The sequence below is a fragment of the Sylvia atricapilla genome, chromosome 7 (assembly GCF_009819655.1).
Source record: "Sylvia atricapilla isolate bSylAtr1 chromosome 7, bSylAtr1.pri, whole genome shotgun sequence".
Classification (NCBI taxonomy): Eukaryota; Metazoa; Chordata; class Aves; order Passeriformes; family Sylviidae; genus Sylvia; species Sylvia atricapilla.
The window spans coordinates 35,069,290-35,081,945 of record NC_089146.1 but is presented as its reverse complement, the minus strand read 5'-3'; the positions used below and the strand labels follow the sequence as shown (position 1 = coordinate 35,081,945).

At 40.5% G+C, this 12,656-nt stretch overlaps 1 protein-coding gene across 1 annotated transcript in view; it reads left to right on the top strand.

The window, feature by feature from the left end:
- The window catches only part of ZEB2 (zinc finger E-box binding homeobox 2), a 114,173-nt gene that overhangs the window by 73,766 nt on the left and 27,751 nt on the right, over positions 1-12,656 (top strand). Inside the window, 4 exon segments of the mRNA XM_066323355.1 lie at positions 8,594-8,622; positions 8,624-8,702; positions 8,705-8,758; positions 8,761-8,850. Of these exon segments, the coding sequence (XP_066179452.1) occupies positions 8,594-8,622; positions 8,624-8,702; positions 8,705-8,758; positions 8,761-8,850 (252 nt within the window).

The following is a 12,656-nucleotide window of genomic DNA, read 5'->3' as shown; positions in this document are numbered from 1 at the left end:
TCTCTCTGCCATTGTGTTAGCAGTGGATTTCACTTCCTATTGCTTGAGGCTGAGGGACAAGTTGACTCATTTGAGAAGAACATACAAACCACTCAGCCACAACCACTCAGCCACCATCCCAGTCTTGACCAGAACAACAACCAAAAATTGCTCTAGATTTACTTAATATGAGTAAGAGATGATTTTTTTTTTTATTTCTCCTTTTTATACAAAATTCATCCTAGGTGAATAAGCTTAGGACAATCTTATTTTTACCTATGAAGTCAAGTAGCTGAGGGCTCCCTTCCCAGGTGTCTGCTTCATAATGGGGGGACACTCTCAGATGCTTCAACCCAACATGGCTGGAGGAGAATTATTCTGTCATTTAAGGTGAATTAGCAGTCATTTAAGTTAGCAATTATGAACTTAAGTTCTTCCAAAGAGACAGTATGAGAGCTGGGTCCCTAAAAAACAACCATGATCAGCTGTTGTAGCTCTACCTGGGTGTGTACAGACTGTATTTCAGGGCCTTCACACCAAAAGAAAATGTTCTCAGCAGGCTGATCGACATTATGGTGGATAAATTGCAATTTACTATCTTCCAGAAACTGCCAAGCCAATATTTCAAAAGAAATTATTCTTTGCTGGAAAAGCTGTACTACTGTATAACTAGAGAGAGGCACCAACATTTTTCTAAGGACTCTTCAAGAGTGTAAGATTCTATTCCCTATAAAGTCACACACAAAAATGCATAGACCTCAGAAAAAAACATATTTTCCTTCAGTTAAGAATCTTTTCATTCTACATAAAAGCTAAAAACAATAATGAAAATAATAAAAGTATCTTTTGGACAAAAAGATAATAGACAGCAATACACAGTTCCAGCACCTCTTTTATCTCCTCTGTCCCTCATCATCAGTCACCATAGCGAGGAATGAGAACTATCAGACTTGGAACTGTTCTAGTCCAGTAAAAGCTTTGATTTTCTCTCCTCTGCCACATTTCTTAGGCGTGCTGCATAGGAGTTATCACTGCTGTTTGCAAACAGCCAGGAAAAGGAAAGGGGATAAAATATTCACCTCCAAAGTCAACACAGAATGAGGCTATGCATCTATATTTCTCTTTCAAGGACATCATCAAAACTCATGGAGGCAAAGCCATCCACAGCAAACCATGAGGCTGTATAGATTTTAAGGTAATAAAGCTAACGTTAACTGTCAGTCTCCAAACTGCAGCCATGGTAGCCCTTTTAACTAAAGAGAAAGTTATTTTTTCTTCTCTGAAGAGGCTTCTTCTTCAAAGACCCTATTGATGGGAAGGTAGAAGGAAACCTGACATCATTTTGGATTCTTCCCAGCCTACCTTCAGGCATCTCTTTCTATTGCTTCTTTCATGGAGGCACTCAAGTCTTAGTGTGACAATTTAAAAAATACGGAGCCTCTGGGCTATTATGAATTTCTGTCCCCAGAGTGAAGCACGGCACAAATCCTACAAGTGAGAAGACTCAGAGGAGCTGTCTGTTTTCTGTTGTTTTGAGGTGGTCAGCTGGAGACCAAAGGTGATATTGTGGGGGGGTGAAAGCCACATCACTTTTTACAAGGGGTAACTCCTAGCTGCACTGGAATACTTCACTCAGGGAAATGTGGAAAGAGGAGCGAGGAAGAGAAAGTGAGAAAAAAGAAAGAGCGAGGTGATGGAGGATATGCTGGCAGATGTCAATGGACAGCTTGGGTGATTCTGAGGATGACATGTGTTTTCCAGACAGAACAATGGCATCCAAACTGCTAATCAGAACACAGGGTTGGCTCCGTCTCTCTGCTGTAAATCTTGCATTCTTCTGTCTTTGCTGTAGCCAGCTCTTTCAGTTGGTCAGTGGAAAAAGTGGACTAAATTCTGCAGTTATCTGGAGCCTTTTTGTCCCAGTCGGTGAAGTGGTTTAAAGTCACAGTGAAAGTAAGAGGCAGGTAATTTAGTTAAAATGAAAAACATTTTCAGGTATGAAAACACTGGTGATTTCATGTGTATAAAACACAAATAAATATTGTGAACTAGGGGCTCTGCAGCCAGATCCATTCTGTTTCCTAGTTCCCCAACACTGAGAACACAGGAGCAAACACTGATTTTTCAAAATGAAAGTTATTATTTTGTGCCTATTCATCAGAGGCACATCTAAATTGAACTAAATGGCATTAAAAGTAAGACAGTCTCTCAGTAGAGCTCACAATTGTTCTTCTTCCATCTTTTGTTCCATCTTGTCTGTCCAGTCCTGAAAAAAATTATTTTTATATTTTTGAACTAATCAGTAGGATAACTCTGGGAATAGTTCAGTTCTCTGTGTTTAAGAAAGAGAAGAACAGAGTTTGGACAGAGAAAATGAAGTTGCACTGTTATGGAGAGAATTTTCTTCTGCAATTCATAAGATAATGAGCATGTGATTTCTTGCGACTTAGAAGGAATGTCCCTAAATACTCAAAAATCATTGAAAGCAGACCAGGGATACACTTAAGCAGCAACAACATCTTCTTGAACATCCTGAGCAGTAGACTCAAGCCAATTCCATACTGATTTCAAGCAGAAGCTGAAGGTATATTGTCTTCCTCCAGGCTATGCTTTTGCTTCTCCTGTGAACAGCTCTGTAATCTACCAGGAGAGAAGGCTATCTTGAAGGATAAATAAATAATCAATTATTTATGTTTCTAAAAGCATTCAGCTGTGCTCTTACTGCTGTGTAACCATTTAAAAGTATGTATTCAGCAGAGAAATTCCAGTCTGGGAATCTACTGTATGTGATTTTATCAGCACCCTCAGGATTCACAGGAAGATGAGTCTCCTCCTGGTCATCAGCATCCAAAAACTGGCCCCTCCCTGCAGTGCAGAGGCAGCTACAAGGATGGCAGAGGCTGGCTGACCACACAACTGCCAAAATTAATGTCTCTCAGTCAAGATACATAAACTTTGATGAATCCCATTGTCGTTAGCAGGAACAAAGCAACAAACACTTCCTGAGAAGAGAAGCCAAGAGGGAGCCAAGAGCCTCACCAATGTGTAGTGTATCTCATCTGACAGTGCAACTTTGGTAGCAGCCTCAGGACTCTGGATAAAAATAGAAATAAAAATGAAGTCATTTGCCTACACGGTATAGGAGTGTTCCTTGTTATTGAGTTTGAAGTAATATCACAGGCTCTTCTTCACTGGCTTTCAGGGTTCCAAACAACATCACAGTTTCCTGTTGAAGTCTGTAGTGGGTTTAACTATTTTCACTCAAGGCATATTTCAAAGGATGTGCACGTAAAGGCAAACTGAGAGGTGAGACATTGACCTAAGCATCAGATTTTAGGCTTTGGGATTAAGCAACCCTTAATCTGCATTTCATATTGCTCTATTTTTTGCACCCTTCTAATATCACATCTTCAGGACAGCTGAGGTCCTGTCTGTTGGCAAAATGTTGCCTCCCAAATCCTAAGCCTTCTTATTTGTGGAGTTTATGTGTTGAAGGTACATTCTATTAGAGTCACCATTCCCATAGCAATTATGGTTGCCTGAGAAATTTCTAAAAATGTATTTTTATTATCAATGTACCTTCCCTGAGAACAGTGTTTATTCTAGGGGGAAAGGAGTGGGTGTACCCTAAGCTTCCTGTTGCCATCACTTGTATCATCCTCGTTTCTCTTAGGATGAGAGACACTCATTAGTAATAGAACAGAGGGGATGGCAATCACACGCTCACACAAAGCAGGTAAGGCCTTCTCTGGCTAGAATCTGGAGATGACAAAAGCAAGGAAATGCAGGGCAATGCTATTACTTCATTCTTAGATTGTATCATTTATAGTTAATGTGCTTTACTGTGTTGTGAGCATTACAGGATTCTGTTATCTAAGAAAGCATAAAAAAAGTACTCTTCTGTCTCCATGCAGAATTTAGCCATGTGTGAGTCTTTTTGCCCTAAATCATTTGCACACACCAAGCCAAAATACGTGTTCATGGCTTGGGATGTCCAAGAGCAGTTCCCTCTCTCCCGTTTCCAGGCCTGCTGCCCCTAAGACTTATCCCGTGGTTCCTCCTCTGGTCATCCCACTGGCTGCTCCTGAGCAGGGCTGTCTGTAGACAGGTCATAAGGAGTGTGCAATTCTCCAGCACCCAAAGAGGAGAAAGGCACATTTTCGTCCTTCCGTGGACACTTTCGTTTTCAGCTTGCTCTGCGAATTATCACCACCTTTTAGCAGCCACCCACTTTCATGTTACATAAAGAGCAGGCAGCGATGGGACCTGACCTTACAGCACACCTGAGGTGGCTGGGCACTCCTCAAAAGGTTAAGATGTCCTGGCTGAGGCTGTGCACAATGGGCCAGGGCAGGAGGAAAGCAGCAGCTCCCATCCGGTGGCACGACCCACGCCGCCGCCTTTCCCATCCCTCCTTCTGCAGGGAGCCGTTTGCATAAATTCCTTGCAGAACAGGGAGAAATTGATCCCCTACTTTTCAGCTCCCTTCTTTTACTGGTTGTCACAACCTTAACAGTACTTGACATCAATGGAGTTACATTGTGGACTGGGGCAGTGTTTGGCCCTTAAGCATAGTTTTGCATGTTAATACATTAGCAACTGATGTCTTATTTGTTCAGTACTGACAGAATAATGTACCAGAGAGCACGTAAGTATGAAAAGGGGCTAGTTAGGTAATGTTGAGCAGAACATCTTCAAGACAACAGTGCAACCACTGTATTTCAAATGTCAGGCTAATTATTATCAACATTTAAATGTTAGCGTGGGCCATTTTTAATGGTGGAATTTTTCTCAGCAGGTACCATTTAGGGGGAAAAAATGTCACATGTAGTTCTGCCATTGCATCGTTTGAAAAAAAGTACATAAAACAAGGAAAGTCTTCATAGAGACGCAAAAAGAACATCTTGTTTGCTAAATGTGACTGTAAAATTAATCTGTTGATGATAATATTTGAGGTATCATTTGTTTTAAGGAGGCATGGGGAAGGTTTGCTAGAAGATAACAATTTCAACTGAAAATTACACTCACCAGAGATAAAGCATATAGTTATTTTTGAGATTCATGCTTGTGCAGGTCCCTGTTGTTCTGGAGGCAGTTGAAGTCTGAGCTGTGCACTCTCTGGTAACCCCTGAACCGAAAATGAAACTTGAATAGGATTCAGCACAAATGGAATGCAATGCCAATGATTCAGACGCTTCTCCTCTGGACTGGTCCATCCCTTACCATGTAAACACAGCACTAAATGGCAAACACCACTGCAGTCCAGGGCAGAACCTGGGAATAACCACGACCAGGTTTTGCTAATCTGACTCTTACGCAGTTATGTGAATTAATCACAGAATTAATCCTTCTGTTGAGCTCAACGTTTATTTCTTCTCTTCAGTTGGCTTTTTGCTGCAGCCTTAGAGTCAAGATGTGAATGAGTGCCTGTTTGTGTGCTGGCCACCACTGCGGTTTCCCTCCTGTTTGTGGAGTTGCAGGGAGGATTTATTTGGGGCTCTTCTCTGTGGACTTGAAGTAACCGCTGTCTCTGCAGCTCCATCTCACACATAAGGTTCTGGTGAAGACTTGAAATCTCTTGTTTGACCCAGTGGAAAGAACAGAGTGGAGGTTCGGATGTGTTGTGTATGAGGGCTTTCATTTCTCGACACTGAGTACAAGCTTTATGCATCATGAGTGAGAAAATAGTAATCAGCTCGAAATTGCATAAGCATGCTTTGCCCAGTGACCCACCATTTAAAGAAACTATTGTCAGTTATTATAATTTAAAAAAAAAAATCTTTTTGTTTTCCTGTAAAGGCAGAGCTAGGCTGCTGAGGTGTGCTTGTGCTGACAGCGGTAACAACACTTAACGTTCTGAAAATGGGAAAGCAAAGGCTGTGGTGATATTATATTGAATTTCACGTGGTGAGGCCGGTGGTTTTTTTAATGCTTCCGTGTCTGATTTGACACACAAAGCAACAACGCACGTAGTTAGTTGTTGCCAAACTTCACAAAAGTCTGAAACAGTGAGGAAAAATCCCCTAGGCATGAGCAGTGCTGAAATAGATGTAATTAGTGTGCAGAAGAATCCTCACAGCCTTGTCTCTACCCACATGAATAATTATTGTCGCCGTTTGGAATTGTTTCACCTGACTGACGGATCCCGTCCAGGGGCTGTGGACACGGGCATCCTCGGCTAATGCAGCTCTGTAAAGATGGCAGAGGGCTCTGTAAGTGAAGTTGACAGCAGTTATTTATTAGTTTAAAAGTATTTACTACTATTGTGAGAGAGAACCCTAAAGGTTGTGAAGTATTGTTGGCCTGTGAAGGTGATGGATGTTCTGCTCCTGACCCTATATAGTGAGACATGACTTCATTGCATGTTTAGATTGTTCTGATATTTGGGACTCCTCAAGGGCTGTTCATAAATATTTATCTCTCCTCTTTCTCTTTCTCTCCCTCCCTCTGTTTCTCTGACTCTCATTTTGCCTCCTTTTTTTTTTTCTTTTCTCCTTTTTTTTTTTTTTTTTTTTTTTTTTTTCTTTCCTCCTCCCCTTTCCCTCCTCAAGGAAAATAGTTTCAGTTGCTTTACTGCAGGAGCGCTCACGTGTCGCTTGGGATAGCGTGGTCCATGCAAAAGAGACCTTAAAAAGGCATGGTTTTTTCAGGATAAAGGCCTTTAATGCTGTCCAGCCTTAGATAATTTATTCACTCCTCCTGGACCTTTCTTTATTCCTCCTGTGCCCAAAGATCACTTTTTAGGAGGTGGGTTGAAAGCTTCCCAGGCCTTACGGGCTTTTGTTGGAGCCGTCCCTGAGTCAGCGCTGAGAACATTTGTAAAGATCTTCTGCTTGTTGCCTAAGAAATGGTTAAATCTCAGTCACCAGGAAAAGAAGGAAAAAGGAGCACATTATTGATTGTACTAAGGTATATCTGGACCACACAGCTAGAGCAAGAGATGTTAGAATATCTCTCTTTTTTTTGTAGTTCTGAGGGCATTACCCAGCCTGAACTTGCCTAAACCCTTGGGTCACACCTCTTGAAAAGGTTTTGTTTCCCCCGTCAATTGGTATTCAAACCAGGTCAGCAATTCTGTTTGCCCAGCTCCCTGCCGTTTTCCATTTTAATTTGCACCTGTTGTGAAGTTTGTTCGGAAGGCAAGTGCAGACCCGCGGATTATACAAAGATCATATTATGAACAGATATGCAACGGTGTAATCTTTTTGTCCCCAGCCTCACATGACAAAAAAAATCTCTCTCTTTTTGTTCCTTTTTTTACTCCCTGGAACCTGTCAAAGCAAACAGATATGACTGACTAAAATTTGTAACTAGACATGTTTCAAGAATTCTCCAAAAGCCTATGACCTGACACAGCAATCCTTTTCTTTTTTTTTTTTTTTTTTTTTTTTTCCTCCCTTCTCCCCCTCCTTCCACTTTTGTATAATCCGATAGCTGGCAAGAGCCACTTGAGATAGCTCCGTTGATAACTTATGCAGAGATTGCTTTATTAGGCACAGAGAAATCAAAATGAACCTGAAAATTGTTTGCGCTTTTTTTTTTTTTTTTTTTTCCTCCGCCCCCATCCACGGTGCCCTCTCTCTCTCTCCTTCCTCTCTCCCTCTCGTTCCCATGATGTCATGGCTTTAACTTGTTTTTTTGTGTGCGTTTCTGGAGAGTGGGGTTAACAGTTCTTGGCAATCCCGCGTGTGCGTAACGCTGGTGTGTTTCTCTAGCTGAGCTAATGCCCCGTGTTTATTACTCTAATCTTTCTGTCTGGTGGTAAAGTGGACAATTATGTACTAGCATGTAGGCCGAGAGCCTTGTGAGGGCTGACTATTCAGAAACGAGCCACCTTCAATTGAGTTCACAGACCTTATTTACAGGCTGTCATTTAAGAAAAGCTATCGAGCATTTCTGGGACTGAGGGCTGCAAAAGCAGCTCGCCTGCTCCTGCGAGTTATTTTAGCTTTGGTGCTGGTCTTGGTTGTGCCACTTTGAGATCTGCTGTAATATGAAGACATCTCTGTAGTAATATAATGGCCTGGAAGATGTGGCTTTTCCTCGTTTTCCCACGTGGAGGTGTAGGCTCAGAGTGGGGCGAGAGGAGGGACAGAGCCTTTCCGGTGTGTGTCTCGGACAACCAGATGTGTGTGCGTGTTTGGACGTGCTGGTACGTGGCTGTTGCATGTCTTTGCTGTGGGCACGTGTGAACATGCTCTGTGGTTGTTGGGTGAGGGTCTAAAAAGCAATTCCTACATCCCGGTGCATGGAGCAGGGCACCAGGAAGTAAGTGATGACTGCTCTTTGGCCGCAGTGCATAAACGCGCCCTGGTCTCCATCCCTGCTGCCACTTAGCAAGAAGGTGCCTACAGAGCTGAAGAAATAATTCACTCATAGGGCTCCAGGCCTTTACCTATAGTTTGTTTAAAAAAAAAAAAAAAATTAGCAGGACACAGTTTCCATAAATACCTAGTGCTTTACTTGGAAGAAAAAATTTTTAATATGAAAAATCCTAATACCAAACTTTGTTGACATTACTAACTTAATTAAATAACCAATTATTTTCCACATAGGGCCTGGTTAGCAAGGAAGGTTTCATTTAATGGGTTGTGTTCTCTGCTTCTTTCCACAGTAGTGAACTATGAAAATGGAGTGGAAACGGTGTTCAGAAACAGATGAGGAGGACAAGCTACACATATGCTGAGGACGAGAGTGCTATCAACACTCTGACCAGGAAACTAGTCAGCCAGTGTGCCCAACCATGAGTCTTCCCCACATGTGAGCCAAGCAACGTTGCCAGAGAGGAAGAGGAAGATGAAATGAGGGAAAGTGGAGTCGATCACACCTGGCACAACAATGAGATCCTGCAAGCCTCTGTAGATGGTCAAGGTAAGGTGGGGGTTTCTGTCCTGCTTCACCTGCTCCCAAATAGGGTAGTGGTGGAGAAACAGATGACTAGATATATTTCCTTCCCCAAGGCATCCTTGCCTGTTGCAGAGTGCCAGGGTTGCTTGGGGATGGAATGGCTGCCCTACCCCTGGTACCTCCCCTTGGAGATCCTGCTTCACCGCTCAGCTTCATCCCATTCCTGTCTGGAATGAGCCACGTAATAGCTTACCTACATGTATAAACATCTAACTTTTACATGCCCTTCAAACACGAGCAGGGTCAAGTATGATTAAAACAATGTATTTAATGCCACATAACAAGGGACCTGAATGTATTTTGTATGTATATGAGATGCATATTAGGCTGGTATAGCAGCTCTGGACTGCTCCATCCTGAATAGCTATTTATCAGTTTAGTTCAGTTTCAGTGTCTGTCTGACACCTCTTATTGTAATTCAACTGTCTAATCATTTCCTTTTCTTAAGTGTGAATGTGATTTCACACTTCTACCTGGTCAGGTAGCTTCCTTATTATTTAGCAGTTAAGTACTTGATAATGATTCCCAGTGTTAGTGAGATTCTCCAGGGAAGTAAGAATGAGCGTAGGCCAACTATAATAAAACAAGGGAAATTGTGTTCGAACTGAAACTTTTTGTTCCACGTTGTGCAAATGGAAATCCCTGATCTAAAAATCTACATATGCCAGAGGAGCATTAAAGTGTGAAAATGCTACCAGGAAAGAGAATTTGCATTCTTTCCACAAAGTTTATTGGCCCACTAGTTTAGAAAGAGAGTAGGTCAAATATTCAGCATATGGAAATAGGTGCAGCACAGTTGCAGCCATTGGACCAGCGTTGACTTACTGAAGGTTTGGTCTGAATTGTGCCAGGTTGCCCACAGAGTCTTCCAGAGATGGATTTTTCTCCCTCGCCTTTTCAAAGTATTAGTGACATTGTTCTTTAAACTGCACCTTAGTCTTTGAGCATCAAAGCAAAAAGCACTGGCTTGAAAAGAGATGAGCAAAATAAAGGAAAAGAGGCAGGAAGTGATTTTATCTTCACTCAACATTAGCATTTCAGATAATAGTGAGGGTTTTTTAATATTCATATATATATATATATATATATATATATATATATATAAACACATACCATCATTGCTAGAAGAGACACTGCTTTAAAAAAAAGCAGCAGTGTGTTAACTGACTACAACAAAGCCCTTTTCTTTTTTTTTTTTTTTTTTTTTTTTTTTTTTTTCCTTTTCCTGCAAAGCATAAGTTGGTGCTCACAGCTTCAGATGTTTTTTTGGTTAGGGCTGCTAGAATCCTTGCTCTTCCATACATAAACATTATTGCAATATCCATTAAGACTTAAGGTTTTAGATTTTCAACTATGAGGGAGAACTCAGCCAAAGATGCTTGAAAGAAATACGTTTAATTAGGGGCAGAGGATGATCATTAAAGGAAGTCTGACTGCTGCAGAAGTCATTAACAATCTTAAATGAAATTTTTATTTTTATGATAGCCATTTACATGTATATAAGAGCCAATGATTCTTGGGAGCAGTGTGACAGAAACAGAGTGTAGCGAGAACTAATGTAAGACATACTATTTAAATGAGATGGTGTTAGCTATTCATATTTGTTAATGAACTAGATATGCAGGGCTATAAGAATGAATGTTCTGATGCTTTAAATTTTAATATCTAGAAATCAAGGGTAAGGACCAATTACTAGAATTTCCACCCTTAAAGGAATAATTAATAATGATATAACAAATGTACAAGCCCAAACTTCTGAAAAAGTTGCTTTTTAAAATTAGGATCAATAGTTAGAAATGATTAAAACCAGTAGAGTTTCAGGCTCCACGTTTTATGCCAGCAGCAGGATCTGCACAGGGGAAGGAACATAATTCTCCATGTTTTAAATATAATAATCCCCAAGAATGCTTTGCAGAATCTTTGATCACCTGTGGTTAATGAGGCCTGCAGCACAAATGAACAGGCTGTTTCTCTGCCCTTACCTTTATGGTAAATAAACCAGCCTAGTCTTACAATAATTAAATAAATGTAAATCCTAATCCTATTTAGCTCTTCTAGTTAGACAGTCCAAGAAAGTTACTCTGCTATTACCTGTCTAGTTCTAATGATTGGTTATGATTTATTGTGTGTTTTTTTTTATTGTTCAAAAGTGCTCTGATGTGGTGCCTTGATGTCTAATGAAAAAGAGATGGTCTTAAAAAGCTACTCATTGTTTATCCTGACTCTTAGATAACACATTTTTCTTCTGATAAATATTTTTCTTATTTATTGTTCAAAACAACAATATAGACAATAATTCTAATTCGGGTGCTGTTTTATCAGTGGTGTTTTATCCCTGGTGCCTGACTGTCTACCCCAGTACTCAGCACATAGCTTACTCTGAGATAAGCCCCCTCTCCTTGCTCTTTCTCCACTGCTTTCTGTAGTTTGTCTGCAGGATGCAGGTTTTGAACTGAAGAGTGCAGTGGAGTTCTTACTGTGCCTTTCCGGTTCCAGCACAATCAAAGTTTTGTGTTTGGAATTGTCCTTGACATTCTTTCGTCCCACAATGGGGTGGAACAGTGTGCTGGAACCATGACATCATATCATTGACACAGACTTAAATAAATCACCTGCATCTTGGCCTCTTTCTGCTTATTCAAGGATTCTTCATCCGAAGGAAGAAAGTGCTCTTTATTTTTACAAACCTTTATCCCAAGGGGGCTGGAAAATGCAACTTTTACAAGTGTTTTCAAAATAAATACAGTATGTGGTTTTAGACAGACACATTACATTTGGTCAGATGTGCTCCAAATAGCGAGGTGCTCTCAAAAAATAAACCAGCAAAGCCCCCACTTAGGATCCATTCAGATTAAATAAATGCTGAGCGCGTGTTTGTGGATCCTCTGCCTCATCTACACACGCAGGGCACTGTCCTGCTTTTATCTGGCTCCAACACCCAGAGCTTTGCTCTGGATTTACAGCAGCAGCCCGGATATTCAGAGTTTATTTTTACAAATTAATGCTGAGAGGAAGAAAACGCTGTGAATATATGTTGGGTTTTTTTGTTTGTGGGTTGTTTTTTTTTTCCCCAGAAAGACAGAAAGTGCAGGGTCACAGATTTTAGGAAGAGGGCGGTTTAGGTAAAGAAAAGTCATGTTTGAGTGTCGCAATGCTAGAGGTTAAATTGTGCAGGAGTCAGCTAAATGAGAATTAAAATGTACATGAAAAAATTGCAGCGTGTACCCCGGTGACCTGCACAAAGCGAGAAGCAGAGCAGAGCCTCGTGAGCCTTGAAAATTTTTGGGAAGCAACTAGACACTGTAACTTCTCTTTACCACAGAAGAAAATGGCAATGAGGAAGGAAGTGCAGCAAAAAAAAAATCTTGAACTTAACACTTATGCAAAAAAAAAAAAAAAAAAAAAACAAAACAAAAAAAAAAAAAAAAAAAAAAAAAAAAAAAAAAAAAAAAAAAAAAAAAAAAAAAAAAAAAAAAAAAAAAAAAAAAAAAAAAAAAAAAAAAAAAAAAAAAAAAAAGAAGCTGTTAACTGTTTTCCCCTTGCTGACTGGGTAGACGTGCCCTCAGATGGAAAACTTCTGATACTTGTGACTCCTTACTACCAGAAATCACATGAGATGATCAAGGAAGAAAATCACAATGGCTATATTTATATTGAAGGCTGAACTTCTCAAAACACTGTACCTTGATTAAAATTTCTGGGAGGCTGCAAAAAATATCAGATGTGAGACTGGCTCAGCAGATCAATTATCATAATTGACAACGTTTTAT